This window comes from Rhinolophus sinicus, chromosome 3 (genome assembly GCF_057876585.1).
Source record: "Rhinolophus sinicus isolate RSI-liver-muscle chromosome 3, RSI-T2T, whole genome shotgun sequence".
Classification (NCBI taxonomy): domain Eukaryota; kingdom Metazoa; phylum Chordata; class Mammalia; order Chiroptera; family Rhinolophidae; genus Rhinolophus; species Rhinolophus sinicus.
The window spans coordinates 92849224-92865763 of NC_142503.1; the positions used below are offsets into that span (position 1 = coordinate 92849224).

At 50.0% G+C, this 16540-nt stretch overlaps 1 protein-coding gene across 8 annotated transcripts in view; it reads left to right on the forward strand.

Annotated features, from left to right (window-relative positions):
* HIP1 (huntingtin interacting protein 1) overlaps nucleotides 1-16540 on the forward strand; it is a 143005-nt gene that overhangs the window by 64524 nt on the left and 61941 nt on the right. The window contains exon 1 of one of the 8 annotated variants that reach the window (XM_074328418.2): nucleotides 85-293. The exons of 6 other annotated variants lie outside the window; for them this stretch is intronic. In XM_074328418.2, the coding sequence (XP_074184519.2) occupies nucleotides 291-293 (3 nt within the window). In that variant the 5' untranslated portion in view covers nucleotides 85-290. Of the gene's footprint in view, nucleotides 1-84; nucleotides 294-6711; nucleotides 6745-16540 lie in introns of those variants that run through there. One more of the 8 variants, XM_074328417.2, reaches the window with a different exon arrangement.

The following is a 16540-nucleotide window of genomic DNA, read 5'->3' on the forward strand; positions in this document are numbered from 1 at the left end:
TGAAAGTTTCTGGATTGTTGATCCTGCCTGTTGGCCCCAACTCCAGGCGTGCTGGAGGAGGGAGCGGGGCCAGGATTCTCCAGGCGGCTGGCGGACAGGGATGGGGCTCCCGGTTTCCCGCCGCGCTGCCTCCAGGGCTGCCTGAGAGAGCTCGCTAGACTCCAGGGAGTGAGGGCTGTTGAGCTCGACTCCCAAATGGGAAAACCAGCCTGGTGGAGGGAGGGCATGGCTGCGGGAAGGAGGCTCGTCCCATCCCCTCGAGCCCCTACTTGCACACCTATTTGAGATTTATGGTAAGATTTTTGGACTGAGCCAGTGGGCAAGGGGGGCACAGGTGGGTGGCCTGGGAGGGCAGCGCGGAGGAACTAGGGCTGTAACCATTCTAGAAGATGAGGGGGCAGGAAGGAGATCCTTGTAGATGGGGGATGTTCTAGATTCGCCACTTGTAGACCCTAGCTGCCTGGGCCTGGGGTGGGGGGAGCAGCAAACACCTTTGCCTCTTAAGCATCTGACTCCCTGAAGGGGGGCTGATACCCCTTTCAGGTCAGTTCTCCACCCCCCGGAACACAGTGGGAGCTGAATTCCTTGTTCATTCATTGATTGAGGAGCAGCCCTGGGGGTAGCAGGATGTGATTTGAGAGACTAAAGGGAGGGGGGTCCCTGGGAGCATTTATAGGCTGGGAAAGGTTTTCCCAGAGGTCCCAGTTGTCCACACTCTGAAGATTTGAGGGGGCACTTGAGATCACTACTGCCCTGACCCTGGCTTTAGACCAGGGTAACTTGTGTTCCATGAGTCCCCCCCCCCCCAACCCGCACCCCCTTTTATAAACTTTGGAAGCCTGTGTGTCATGCTGGAGAGGTTCCCTGTGATGGGCTGTGCTTCAGAGGAAAGGAACTGGGTTGGGGTGTGTCTGGGGAAGGGGATCTGGGTCTGCCTGTACCTTAGGGATAAGAAGGTACTGGAATATGAGTTCATCTTGTACAGAATTAGGCTCGTTTTCCCAAAGAGTGCCCTTTTGAAGCAACTATGTCTGTGGAAAAGGCAGGTAGGTTCCTGGCCCTGCTAGGCTTTTGGCGTTCTGTCTTGGGCAGGAGCAGTGGGAAGGGGACATGAGAGATGAGAATCGAGACCAGTCTCAGACTGACTGAGTGCTGGGGTTGGGGTGAGGGGCCTCGCTGGCTCCCATCTCATACAAGGGTGCATACCTGTCCATGGTTGGGCAATGCCAAGAGGCCGGAGCATCATTCTCCATGTGTGAAGCATGAAAGCTCACTTTCTTTGCGTGACTATTAGAACCACCCCCTCAAAAAAAAGTCTCTGCAGCTATGGGGGTGGGAAGGTGGAAAACTGACTAGCAGCCAGGCCCTTTCCTAGAGGTGTCTTAGCAAGCCACAGTCACCTGTCCAGGCTATGGGGGGCGGCAGGCGGGATGTGAAACCCTAGTCCAGTGGCTGCCAGACAGTTAGCTATCAATGCAGGCCCGAGTCCGAAGGCCACAGCTCCCAGGGCTGTGGGGGTCTGAGAAGGGAGTGAGCTGCAGAGTTCAGATGATGGACGTACATGAGCCTAGGCTGGCTCTTCAAGGCTGGGTGGCGTTGGCTTTGCTGAGAGCAGTGAGGCCCATTGCCTGCTGGGAGAGTCACAGGAAGCGGAACGGGTAGAGCCTATTGGGTAAGGCTGAAGATGTCTGGCTGGGGCAGAAGTTTGAAATCAGGAAACGTTGAGATCATTGGTTACAGCTAGACCAACAAGGCCTTGAATGCCAGCCCAGGTGTTACGACCTTGGCCTGTAGGCACTGGGTAACCTCTGGAGAATTTTGGGCACAGAAAAAGCACACGAATTGCCTCTTTCTTTCCTCTTTTAGCTTGGGGTCCAAACAAAAGTGATATTAGATTCTCATTAATTATTGAGCAACTAAGTGCCCAGCCCAGAAACTATTGTCCTCAGCTCTTTGTAAAGAGCACAGACCCTGGACTGTGTAGCAGAAGAACCTTACCCACCCCAGGGAATTGGCACCTACTTCCTATTCCTGCAGGAGGCCCAAGTTGCTTTCTGTTCTGACCATTAAAGCCCTCACTTAGGGGGCCCTTGGTAGCTCTGGGGTCCACGCAAATCCAGTATTTCAGCCATATCCATGGCAGAGCCAACATCAACCTTGGGGGTTTCTTCAGCTTACCGCTGAATGAGAGAAGCAGATTTAGTTCACCCAACTTCCTGCATGCTTTTGAGCAAGTTTCTTAACTTCTTAGCCCCCTCTGTAGAGTGAGAACAATAACACAGGCACACCTCATTTTACTGTACCTCATTTTACTGCACTTCACAAATATTGCAGTTTTTTACAAATTGAAGGTTTGTGGCAACCCTGCATCAAGCAAGTCTATTGTCACCATTTTCCCAACAGACTCAGAAGATGGTTAGCACTTTTTAGCAATAACGTATTTTTAAATTAAGGTATGGACTTTTTTTTAGACGTAACGCTATTGTACACTTAGTAAATAAACTCCAGTATAGTATAAACATAACTTGTATATGCACTGGGAAACCAAAAGTTTTGTGACTCGCTCTATTGCCATCACCTGGAACTACACCCGCACTATCTCCAAGGATGCCTGAACCTTCCTTGAGCATTTTCATGAAGGTGGGAAATAATTCTTTTAAGGCACAGGATCTGGCATAGCAAGTCCTCCATACATGGTAGCTATTATGATAATGATGGGCTGCAAAGTCTCATGTAGGATGACTGGTTCCCACCCCTCCACACACCCTTTATTTCTTGACTGGTCAGAAGAGCTAAGCGTAGGCTATATTTCAGTTGACTGCTCCTGGGACCAATTCTCCCACCTGTGGTTATCTTTCTGAATGAAGGTGCAAATGACTAGGGAGAGTGGATTCACCGCTGCTGTGACTAATTTTGATGACATCAGATGTCTGCCCTAGGGAGACCTGGTGTAACCCAGCACTCGGGGTTAAAGCGCAGGTGCCTTTTGGGGGTTGATGATGGAGTCTCTGTGTTCTACTGAGCACTGAGACTGCAGGGCTATAAATTGTGGGGAGCAGAGTCAACACTGCCAATTCTTACAAAAGAACATACAGTTTATGTAATGATTTATATTTGCGTAGTGCTTTATAGTTTACAAAGCATTTTCACACCTGTTTATGTTTATTATAACCCTGTGAAAAAGGCAGGATAGAAATAATTAGCCACATTTTACAGATTAGAAAACTGAGGTTCAGCAAAGTGAAGGCCCGGATCCCATGCAACTGGTGGTACCAGATCTGGTACCCAGTTCTCCTGATCACCAAAACGTACGCTATGGTGACACAGTAAATAAAAGGTAAGGAAAAAGATTCAGTGACCAGATTCTAGGATGGACACAAGCTAATCTAAAAAGATGAACTGAGTGGTAAGCCTTTGGCCTCTGGGTCCCCCAGGGGAGAAGACCCAGAGAGAGAGGATTAGCACCTGTCTGTATGTGGACTAGGCACCTCATCAATCACATACGACTATTTTTAAAACTCCGGGTTTCTTCATGAATCTCAGCTGCCCCCTCAAATGTGAGATACCTGACCCATTGGATCCTCCAGCTTATATAAGCAGGAAGGTGGGAGGAGTGGAGAAAAGGTGTTTCGGGTGCTGTGAGTAAGTGATAATGATGGTGAGGCAGGAAGACCTGCTGTGGCTGCTGGGCTGCGCTGGGGGTGGGAGAAGGAAATGCCGAGGCGGAGAGATCCCAGGGAAGAATGATGCCAAGGACTCTACGCAAAGCCCACCTCGGCTGTGGAAAGGAGGACATCTTCCCACTTAGGGTCTGAGCTAATACGCAGTTAAAGCTGGACGTGGATGACCAGCTGGGTGAAACCAGAGCAGTGTTTTGAGCTCTGGGACACAAAATCAGTCTAGTGGGGTGCAGCCAGCATTTGAAAGAGTGAACTAGATCAGAAAACATCCAGGTGTATTCCATGTAAGGAGGTAAGCATTAGCTCATAAAACTGGCTTTCATTGTACATGCAATGAAAACCTAGTAAAAATTGGCCTTGTGAAAGGTACTTTTTACTATGGTCAGAGTCAAAAAAAAAAAATGCGGTCTCTGTCCCAGAGAATGTCCAGAGGCGGATGAGGATGTCAGCCTCTGAAAAGACTGCGAGGGCAGGTCGCTGTCTGACTCACTGAGGCCAGTCAGGAGCAAGAGGTCATTTATCTACTCCACGTGGTTCTGAGAGGTGGGATTTGTTTTCTAGAGGTGGAGGTTTTGTCTGGCCAGGGCTTCCCCACAGCAGAGTCATCCTACGGCAGAATCAAGCCCCTGAAGAGGGAGAGAGCCTCTCCGGCTACTAGAACTGCTCAGGGACCCTGGAGGAGCATAGCCTCCGAGTTTTTGCCAACCTGGAGATTCTGGCTCAGCACTCAGGCTTTGGGAACAGTCCTCAGAGACCTGTGGGTTCATGGCCAAGGTCTCGTGTGGAAGGTAACTCATTTGAACACTGGGGAGCAGTTCCAGGGAAATGAGTCCACGTATCCTGGCCTTGTGCGTCACCCACCACAGTTTCTAAAACTCAGCAGAGCCTCACGGATCTGCCGCCCTCTCCATCCAGTCCCTGGAGTAAGGTCAGGAATCATAGATGACATGGGCCTCAGCCAAGGGCCAGTGGAGAAGGAAATCTGAAATTTGCCCCCTTTAAAAATGCTTAGGAAAAAAGGTTTTGATTTCCTATATGACTGTTATCTCTTATTGTCACTGATCACTAAGATTTTATCCTACCAAGATGAGATTCAGCTCAATGCAGACACACTGAGTACCTGTTTTAGGCGCAGGCCCCTGGGTGTGGGTGACAAGATATTAGGGATCCAGAGCTGTCGATGGCCGAGTTGTCCATTGAAAAGCTTAGAGTGGAGAGGGAGACAGAGATTTCCTTGAAATGTATCGAGTGGGACGACACATAGACCTCTGCAATTGACAGAACACTCTCACCTGAATTGTTTTCTCCCTGAAAACAGCCTTGAGAAGCAGGAGTTAGTGCTAGTCAGAGTCTAAGTTCATATACAAACATAGGGGTGTTTTTTTTTTTGGGGGGGAAGGGGAACAGGACTTTATTGGGGAACAGTGTGTACTTCCAGGACTTTTTTTCCAAGTCAAGTTGTTGTCCTTTCGATCTTAGTTGTGGAGGGCGCAGCTCAGCTCCAGGTCCAGTTGCCATTGCTAGTTGCAGGGGGCGCTGCCCACCATCCCTTGCGGGAGTCGAACCGGCAACCTTGTGGTTGAGAGGACACCTCCAACCAACTGAGCCATCCGGGAGCTCAGCAGCAGCTCAGCTCAAGGTGCCATGTTCAATCTTAGTTGCAGGGGGCAGAGCCCACCATCCCTTGCGGGAGTCGAGGAATTGAACTGGCAACCTTGTGGTTGAGAGCCCACTGGCCCATGTGGGAATCGAACCGGCAGCCTTCGGAGCTAGGAGCATGGAGCTCTAACCACCTGAGCCACCGGGCCGGCCCCCAAACATAGGTTTAAAGATGGCCCAGGGTGCAGACAGCCCTGCCTCCCTGCTGTTTTCCCCTTAAGCCATCACCCCCACCCCCACCCCCACCACACAAACAGCTGGGTGATTTTCTTGAAGAGAAGGTCCAGGGGCTGTTTCCGCTCCACCTTTGTCTCCTTTCTTGCCTGAGAGGTCCCAGTCCAAAGCCAGACAGGCACGTGATCTGGCAGCTGTGCCTGAGCTAAAGGATTCCACCAGCCAGACAAAATTCATGCTACCCTGTGCCCCAAAGAAGTGAAGCCACAGGTCTTTTAAGAAAAAAAAAAAAAAATTCCCAAATCTCCTTTAGGTTTCCTGCCATCCTAATGAGGCTTTGATCAGGAGGTGGTTCCTGTGAGCAAGGAGGATGGGACTAGAGGATGGAGGCTATTTGTACATGTGAGTGGGAGCCAGCTGGAGTCCACAGTGCCATCCCCCGCCCATGGATCAGGGAGCGTCTTCCCGTGTCCTGAGACTGCACTAGATGCTGGCCAGGGGCTTTGGAGTCACAAGGGCTGGAGGCTAAATCCTAAAGCCACCACTTGCCAGTCTAGGCTGTGGACAAGTTAGTTGACCTTGCTGTGGTCCAGCTTCCTCATCTCTCGGATGGACTGACGTCTGCAGACTTGCGAGGGGTTGAGATGACCTGTTTAAAGTTCCCGACACATGGGAGGGGCTTACTAAGCCATGGCTATAATTACTAATATTTTTGCTCATTTATTTAGGCAACAAATAAAACCTTAAAACTTCAGGCGAAGGGATAGAATGTTCCTTCTTTTGGAATGACCCATCTGCTGGGTGAGCGCAGTCTAGTAGGGCATTCAGACACAGGTAATTACAGTACATGTGATAAAACGCACAGAGTACATCTGAGGGAGTGCTAGGGCGGAAACGGGGAGTGATGACCTGGCACTGGAGGAAGGGCCTCACTGAGAAAGCTGGAGAAGGGGGGGAAGAAGTCGCCCCGGGGGTACGGAAAGGAAGGGTATTCCAGGCAGAGAACCGCCATGCGAAAGCACCTGGCCAAGAGACACCACGGGTGTGTTCTGGAACTACCTGCCACTCATGCTAGAAGAGTAGGTGCAGTCTGCCTCAGAGAGACTAGCAACATCCCCAGGACATGCGATCCTAATCTCTTTCTACCTCAGGGCTTCTTGGCAGAAGTGTTGTCAACACTGTGATCTGAAGAAGGGGAGCAGCGATTGTACTGATGAAAACAAGATGCACAGTAGGTGCTGAATGAATGAATGAGGTGATGAGAGAAGACATTCCAGTTGAGAGAGTGGCCGTGTATGCAGGCAAATGTATGCTGAGTAGGTTTGTGGGAGCAAGGCCAGAGAAGTGAGAGGAGAGATGCGTGGGTGCAAGGTGTGAGGCCCAAGTTAAAAATAATCGCTTACTGCTCCAATAGAACCAGTAAGCAAGGCTGTCTCCACTTGACGGTGAAGCTTGGAGGTGCTGTTCTGGCCAACAGGCGTAGACTTCCTTCTGATTCCGGTGCTGGGCCTCCCTGGTGCCAGAATAAGCGTGGGAGCTGCAAACCGTGGGTGGGGAAAAGGTTTTTTGAAATGAACATTTCATTAACTTTCTATCGTGACCTCTCTCAGGTGCGCTCTGGGCAGCCTCATCTTCTGGGACCTAAAATAGTTTTCTCCTGTTGGAGTTTTCTCAGGCTGGATTCTTTCTTTAGTAAGAAAGGAATCTTACCAAATCACGGCCTCCCAAGCCCCACTAGCTCAGAGATCAACACCAGCAGTTTGGTGCTGGTCGGTGAGGTCCCCGATGGTGACAACCAGGGTCCTGGAGATCGTCCTTTGTGTCCTGTACATATGTCAGGATTGTCCCCCAAGTCAGCCAACACTGAGGCCCAATGCCAGGCATCAGGACTATAAAAGAGAATGGGATTGCTTGAAAACTTCTGCCTTCAAGGGGGTGGAGGACATAAATAATTATAATATGGGGTGATAAGTGCCCTATTAGAGATTTAAGGACAGTCCTATAGAAGCTGAAAGGTAGGTATAATCGATTCTGCCAAGTGGTATAAGAGGTGGGTTGGGGAAGGTGAGATTGCAGGCCATTCATTCATTTATTCAGAAAATATTGAGGGAGTATCCTCCATACTCCAGGTGCTGTTCTAAACATTTGGGGTACTTCACTGAACTAAACAAAGATCCTTGCCTTGTGGAGGTGCCTCCTCTGCATATGTGTGTGTTGGGGGTGGGGAAAGGTATTAGACAATAACAATAAATGTAAATGAGTAAATTGTATAGGGTGTTGTAAGGCGGTGAATGAGTGATCCGGGAAAAGGGAATGGAGAGTGCAGAAGTGCTGCGATTGCCTTAAGGATAAGATTGCCAGGATAAGAACTGTTAAGGGGACAGGGGGGTCATTCCTAGCAGAGTTTTTCTGGGCTGCCAGTGGACCCTGGGACCCCCATTCCTGGTCTGTTCGTGGCTTACAGTCTGGCTGAAACTGTGCACCCCAGTGCAGCCTTGGCTGGATGCTGGGAGCTGCCTAACTCTGGATCTCAGGGAATCTGCCTTGTGCCCCAGGTGCCCTGTGCTGTCTTCCTGCAGTCCCTTCAATGTTGGATGCAGGAGTCAGCCATATTTTAGAGAGCACTGCAAGCTCATCAGTTCCTCTCAGATTTCATAGAAATTGGAGGGAAGACGCTGCCTTTTGTTTTCAACAAATCTCTACTAAACAAGCCAAGTGTCAAATGAGCGATTCTCTGGCTGTGGTCCTGGGGATGGACTTGGTGCCATCATCAATTTAGCTAGATAATAGCATCTAGAATGAGGGTGGGACAACAGAGCGCCTTGGTTCATGTCTCATTCCATTCTCAGAAAAGCATGATTCCTATTCCTATTCAAGGTGAAGACACGGCTCAGAGAAGTCACACAGCTGGCAGGACTTGTCGCTTTGAACTCTGGGCTCTTCCTGTGGCAACTTTTTGCCCACCCTTTGGCTTCTCAGTCCCCAAGGGGAGACAGTACACTGGCCTCTGATGCTTTCACTGGGGCTGGGGTCTGCCCTTTGGGTACATCTTAATATCACACAGCTGTGGTCGTCGGCAGCTGCAGTGGGGAAAACAGGTCATCCACAGGAAAACGTTTAATCTATGCTATTTTTCAGAAAGTTTGAAGAAGCGAAGAAAGAAAGATCAGGCACATCCCACCATCCAAAACTATTGCTAACAATTTGGAATAGATCCTTACAGACTGTCTTCTTCACGTGTGTTTTATAAGTCAAGAGTGGCCAACTTTCCATTTGATTCAACCAAATGCAAGCATATACACATAGACAAATACATACTTAAACAAAATGGGGCCATACCATAATACAGTTGTATAAATGTGTTTATTTTAACTTACATTATACCATAGATCTAGAAATAGTGTATCAGCGGTCGAGGGCATGGGTTCTTGGGTTTATATTCTGTCTCTACTGCTTACTCACCTGGGCAGGTGACTGAGGCTCCCTGTGCAGGCTTTCCACCTTGTATAGTTGAGTAGTCACAGGAGCCTCTACCTAGGATTGTTGTGACGGTACAGGAGTTAGTATGTATGTCAAATGCTTAGACAAGTGCCTGGCCCATGGCTAGCATTCAGTCACTGTTAGCAATTACCGCTGTTTCCAGGTAAGTGGAGACGATGTATCTATCATTTCATTGTAATCTGTCCCTTTAATAGACTTTAGCTGTAACAATTTTCCACTGTTGAAGTGACGTCCTTATACACACATCTACCCATGTCACACTGCTTTACACTTTAAGGACTTGGGCGGTAAGGTTGGGCTTTTAAGAATTATTTTTATTGATGTGTTTTGAGCTGAGTGGTACGTACATGGGAAGGTGGCTTAAACCAGTCTCTTTTCCACTGGCCCATGACTACAAATTGGGCTCCCTTATCTCCGTGTCCTCTTTGCTTTTTCATATTCCCAGCAACGCTGACAGTTCGCCAGTCCCCACACGGGCACTGATCCCACTTCTGTGCCTTGGTGCTGGCCTCTCCCACTAGAGGCCCTTACGGGCGCCTTCTCCAGGCTGGACATCGGGTTACATGGTTCTTCCTCGAGGGAAGGGCGGCCACACCCAACCCGTCAGCCTTGGTTATATGTCCACCCGCAGGCTTCCCTGCACTCTGCACCCACCAGTGTCTCCCCTCTAACTGTCTGTGTACATGGTGTCGCCATCTTTCTCCCCATCTAGACCACACTCCTTGAAGCCAGGACTTAAATCTTATTCATCTGTGAGTTTACAGTACAGTACTTAACACATAGGTAGTCATTGTATGTTTGGTGGGCGAATTTAGTGAATGAATAAAATCATGACTGACTAGTTAATGGCAGGACTTCCATACATGGAGATGGTTTGGGGAGGGTGGTTAATCTAGGTTATAGAGGTGGCATGAAGCAAAGGCGTGAGAGAGCCTTGGACATGTCTGGCATGGTTGGAGCTACGCTTTCGCAGGAGAGATCTGGTCCAGGAGCTGGTGGCCCAGAGACCCGTGGAATGTCAGGCAGGCCTGGACTCCCAGTGGGTGTCCTGAGGCGCTTTGGGTAACTCCACCCACACCCCTAAACTTCTCTTGAACCTCATGGCTCTTACCATAAAGAATGGCTTTCCTTCACCCCTCGAGAAACAGAAGTGAAAGTTCCTGGCAGCTCAGCTTTCTGAGGAAGTCCCATGACAGCCATACAACTGATGATGAAATCCACCTCGGAATCAGCAACCACACCCCCCTATTCCCACCCACCCCTGACCCCAGTTTAGGAAACAGTTTAGCAAATCCTCCTCAGTGTGCTATTACTTCCTGTGTCCAGAGCTGGAAATGTCCCTCAGGGCACCTGCCTGCCACCTGGGACATTCCGTGGCCTCCAGAGGGCAACCAGACCCTGCACCCACTGTCTTCTCTTTGTCTCTGACCTGAGATCAGTGAGGCCTGTGCTTTGGCTGTGGGTTAATAAGGACTTCAGTTCCTGGGACCTGGGGCTTGAGGTTGACCTGAGTGTCCTCTCAGTGGAAACAAGCCTGAGTTACCCCAGGCCTGGAAGGACAGAACTGGGATTGATGGGCCCGAACCCAGAGTGAGACCTTGGTTCAAATCCTGGCTGTACTACTTACTAGCTGAGTCATGTAGCTAGCCAGGCTTCACGACGAGCTGGAAGAATCTCTTAACCCTTCCGAGTCTCAGTTTCCCCGTCTCGTCGGTGGAGTTAGCAGTCCCAGTGTTACTGGAAGGGTTAAATGAAATAATGTGTGCAAATGAATCTGGGATCTATTACAGGCCAGGAGAGGTTAATTGAATTAGAGAATGAGAGCCTGAACACGGTGAGGAGGAGACTGTTCAGTCTGTGTTTTAGGTAAAGAAATTGAGATCTAAAAGGAAGTGGGGAGGGGAGGAAGAAGGAAGTTGAAAGAACTGAAAGGGCGTCTGGATATTTTGCGTTATACTCCCTCTGCTTCTGGCAGACTTGTCGCCCCCACCCCTATCCCGCTTCCCCCAACACACACACACATCTGTTGCCAAGTCCCTGGGCCTGTCTTCCCAAAGCAAGCATCGCCAATTCCATCTCTCCTTCCTAAAGGCCTCACTGAAGGGTACCAACATGACCAAGTGTATCTGAGTAGTGATTCCGTTGAGGTCCCGTCAGTTTTAAAGCTGGAAAGGCCATGAGAAAGGGAAGAGTTGGTGTGAGGAAAAGTGAAAGGAATGGGGGAGCATTGGCCCAGAGGAGGAGGAGACGACAGAGGCCTGGCCTAATTCCCTTCTCTGAGTTGCAGTGGACCTGGCCGTTGGTGCTGCTCCCTGGCAGGCCTGTGTATCCCCTGGCCATGTGGCCTCTGCCCTCACCCTCACTCTCAGCCCATCACCTTGCTTCCCGTTTCACTGAAATGAGATGAGACGCAAGCCCTAGAAAGCTCACACGTCTGCCTACACCTATGTCCACACTCTGATGTGGCCTGTTTCTGGAATAGGGTGGCCACCTCCTATTATGCACTAGACCCCTTCCCCATTCCAGCGACTCTCCCTTCTCTCCCATCACGTATATACAAACATGTTATAATTTCTCCTATTTAAAACAGGGACACCTAGACTCCACCTTCTTTCTCCGCCCCCTTAGTGGCGCTTGCTGCCTCCAAACTCCCCTCCCCCCCTTTCTCTCACGAATCCCCCATCAGTCTCTGCCCCCCTTCTCTACCAGAACACCCTGGTAAAGGTCACCACGCTGTTCAGGCCGCCGGTCAGTTTCCAGCTCTCGTCCTGCTTGATCTACTGGCAGCATTCAACACAATCGATCACTCCCAATTGAAATTCACTTCTTTGTGTGGCTTCCAGGATGTCACCCTCTCCTGGTTTCTTCCTACCTCATGGACTCTTTTGTTTTCCCTGCTCATGCCCTCCTAGCTCTCTTTCTCGAATGTTGGATGTCCTCAGGCTGCCCCAGACGTCTCATCTGCACTCACTCCTTGGTGAACTTATTCTTAAATCCCGTCTACGCCCTCATGATTACCAAACTGATACATCCAACTGGAACCTCTTCCGAATTCCGAGCTGGCACACCCCCCTGCTTGTTCATAGCTCCAGTAGGATATCTCTCAGGCCTCTCACAATGAACATGTCTGAAAACAAGCGCCTGCCTGCCCCACCCCAAACCTGCTCCTTTCATGGTTCCCTCCATCTTGTTAGTGGCAACTTGGTTCCTCTAGTCGCTCTGGAAAATTATCAGGCGCCATCCTTGACTCCTTCCTCACACCGCGCGTCCATAACATCAGCAAATCCTATGAGCTCTACCTTCAAAATATATCCAAATCCAACTAAATCTCGGCACCTCCACTGCCACCAGTCTAGTCTGAGCCACGGTCATCTCCGGCCTGAATTACTCCATTAGTGTCTTAATTGTCCTCCCTGCTTCCACGCTGGGCCCTGCAGTCTCTTCTCAGCACAGCAGCCAGAGGGAGTCTCTTTAAAAAGTGAGTCAGATGGTGTTATCCCTTTGCTCCAAACTTCCCAGGGGCTCCTAGCTCGCTTAGAACAGAGGCTGGTCCTTACACTGGCCCATAAGCCCCTCCCACCTCTGACCTCTGGGCTGCAGCCACACTTAACCTCTAGCTGTTCCTCGGCCTGCCAGGTGGGCTGTGGCTGGAACTCTTCCCCCAGGTGTATGCCACGCTTGCTTCCTTATCACTTTCAGGTGTATCCCTCTGTCACCTGGTATTTCCTTCCTGCTGACCCAGTGTTAGGTTATAACACCAGCTCAGTAAGCCCTAGCCCCATGGTCAGCCTTATGTTTATTCTGTAGCATCTATCACCATCTCATGTGCTATATATTTTGAGGCATTGTTTTTTGTTCACAGCTGTATTCCTAGAGTAGTGCCCAGAATATGACAGGCCTTCACAACTATATGTTGAATGAATATATGAGAAGACCTCAGACTGTTCCCTGAGTTTAGAGAAGACCAAAAGAGATTGGAGTGGCCCTTAAGAATCTGTAAAACATAGAAACAGGTGACACAGCAGGGCTGGGTATCTTTTGGAAGAAAATAGGTGACTATCCGTACTGGGCCAGTTCTATAGTTAGCTAGACTACATGGGAGGAGAGCTATTTTTCTGAGCCTATATAATATGTGGTTTTGTATAAATCACACTTCTATAAACGGAATTCTATTTTAAGTGTACTAGCAGAGATTAATCGGATGCCAAATTCTTTTATAAAATGAATAATAATTTCCAAATGTGTCCTTAGCATCAATTCATATCCCTGCCCCCAATTTACATTTACTCATATCAAGGTATGCTGGTCTGAGCAGAGAAACATCTCTTTATTTTCCATTTCTCCACTGTTTTTATTATTCCTGTTCTCTTTGCCCTCCTTTCCCCTCTTCATTCCTGCTTTTCCTTTAGCTGATTTTTTTCTTAGACTTTGACATGGAATGTTCTTCTGTAACGTGACCAGAATTAGAGTGTGCTGAGCAGTGGCTCCTTCTCAGACCAGACGAATCCAACCTGGGGCTGGAGCGAAGGAATCTGTTAGGGGTGTGTGAATGCTACGGGGGTCCAGGTTAGGTGCTCAGGTGATACTCATGCTCAGCCAGGTTTGAGCACCACCGACCAAAGAGATAACCATGTCCCATTTGCCCTTCCCACGTCCAGGCCTGCACTACAGAACCGACGAGGCTGGACACATAGCCCTTTGGGGCCTTGCAGGTGGCCGGTGTGAATTTGGCCACAGACTGTTATAGGACTGGCTGATTGGTCTGGGAGCTGGAGTTAGTTCAGAGCTCAGGAATATTCCGTCTCAGTACATCACTTACCTGTTGCTATCTTAGACACAAGCAAGGCCTTGTGGCCACTACCTGACGGAGTTTTGTTCAGGTACTTTCCAGTGTCTGCCTGTAGTGAACTTGGGTGTCACAGCCCCACCACCCCATCTCTGTTTCCCTTCAAACTGTAATGGGTTTCTCGAGAACACAACTGTGTGTTAAGGGTTTGGTGGCAGGTGTGTGAGCAACTAAAACCAGAACCTTCTGCCTTGAAAATAGTAGAAGGTTGATTTTTTTAGAGGTTGTTTGGCCTTACGTCGGGTCTTCTTCAGACACCCACTCTAGGTTTTCTGAAAAACTTTCTCCTTTTGGTTCTCACTAGACCAAAAGATCGTAGCATCTGCTAGTAGGGCAGGTTGGATGTTTTATAAGATGGAGAGAAATCTGCCTTTAAGACAACAGATGTGTTGAGGTCAGGGCAGAAGTTTACTAAACAAGTTGGCTTCGGCTAAGAGTTCAGTTATAATCATCTAAACAGTAGGATGTAGAACATGGGCCTGACTGAGAAAGAAAGGCAGGTGCCAGCCACCCTGTATGGCTGATGTCTCTGAGCCCGCTTGTTTATGTGTAAAGTGTGCCTTGCCTCCCTCAGGAGGTTTTCCCGGTACCAGTAAGACAGTGCATATGAAAGCCCTTCGAAAACTGAAGGATTAAACAAAAATGAGAAATGCTATTGTCATTATTATTCAAGCAAACACATTCGAATGAGCCAAACCAGTATACTGGGAATGTTTAATATTACAGAATTATTTGCTAGAGCCAAGTAAGATATCTTCACACAGCCACCACCTTGTGTAAAATGGGATTCTGTTTATTAATAAGCTGCATTTCCTGCAAATTGGGTCACAGTGGTGTGAAGGCCCATCTGAAGTGAGAAGTGAGGCTGAAGGTTTGAGGGTGACGCTGACGGTTGGAGAGTTTGGGGTTCACAGGAATAGGAGCCACTCTAGATCTCTCCGCTGGGAGAACTCACGAGGAAAGTGATTTCTGCTGCTTTATTTGGTGTCAATTGTGGTGGAGACTAGAGGTAGAGGGCCAGTTATATAGTAATACGAGTGCAAGCTGGGGGTGTTTGCTGCAGACATAGAATAAAAAGAGATCTGAAGGGTGTTGGGAGGGAGGCGGGGCAGGCTGTGGCGTTGTCTGGAGATGGCATGTGCCTCCCAACTCATTCATTTGACAGACAGAGATACACCCAAGAGGAGGGCTCTGGGAGAGGCACAGAGGCACAGCTGGGGAATGGGCGCTCCCTGCACCCAGGGGCTACCTGTCAGGCAGGCAGAGAAGAGACAAAACTCCCTGGACACTTAGAAATCTGGGAGGTGGAGGGTGGCAGGGGGCCTGGTGGAGGGAAGGAGAGGAAGTTGCACGACGCTGGCGGTTTGGGGAAAGACAGCTCCGGTGTCAGCTCTTGCAGACCAGCTGTGTATCCGGTAGGCATGGACACCGGGAACAGGCCCGACTTCCCAGGCAGAGTGACTTGCCCGGAAAGCAACCTTGATGAGTTCTCAGGGCAACACCTGTGACCTTGGCGTTGCAGTTCCAGTTCTAGGGAAGGACTGAGGCTTCCTCCGTGACAAGAGAAGCAGAACTGTAAGGACAGGGGTGCTGTCCGAAGCCTTGGCCCCCTGCTGGTGGGAGAGAAGGGAGAGGAGCCTGGCCCTCCTGAGGTCCCCAGAGTTGTCATAGAAATTCTCTTGTGGGAAGAGGCAGCTGGTGTGCAGAGAAAAGAAGTGGATGCAAGACCCACATGAGAAACCAGGCTACTCCAATCAGTGGGTGACGTGGGCATGGCCTTTTGGTGCGGACAGAAGTATAGGTGATGTGGTGATCTGGGCCTAAGGAGGTGACAGGAGGACCTGGCTGAAGGGCCCTGATAGGCAGTTGTAGTGATAAATAAGGGCAATGAGACTTTTCCGTGGAGATGGCAGGGAGACTGAGCTGAATGGTCCGATTCAGAGCCTGGAGTAAAAGTTGTGGAGAGCTTTGGGGATACAAAGCTGGGGGCGGGGTGGGGTGGGGTGGTGTCTTCCAAGGTAGTAGGGGAGAAAACAAGAGTACGACGACGGATGCGTGACAGCAAGCGGGTGGAGCTGACCCAGGAAGGCTCAGGTTTGAGAGTGTGTGGAGGAGCCGTCCGAGATGGAGGCTGCTCCCAGCTTGCTCACGTTGTCCCCCACAGAATAAGCGGAGCCTTGGGGCTGGTAATGAGGGGGCAGATGGAGAGGGGTCTTCTGTAGAACGGGAGAGCACTTGCTGAGGGATTTACGAGCCTCCTGGATTGTTTTCAGAGAAAGGAGGATAGGTATTCGTCTTTGGCAAAACAGATGGCCCTTGCAGCCCCTCTGCTCCCGATCTGGAAAGATTCTCTGTCTGTCTGTACTCCTCATCTATCTGACCCTGTCTGGGGAAGGAGAACCAGCTGTGGAGCTGCCATTCTAACTGGGGTCCCCATGGGAGGGCCTGGAGGGAAGGAGAGAGATGAGGAGCTGTTCGTGGTCCCGAGAGCCCCCCCCCCCCCACTGAGCCCCAGGCCCTGGCAGGGAGCGGACATCCATTCTGTGCAGACGGTCTCCCACTCCTCTCCTCCCGTTCCCTTACCCCTCCCCACGCAGGCTTCGGCCTCCATCACTCACCTGGAGCAGCTCTTTCCCAGGTCTGATGACATCTTTGTATTGCCTAGTGGCTAATTCTCAGT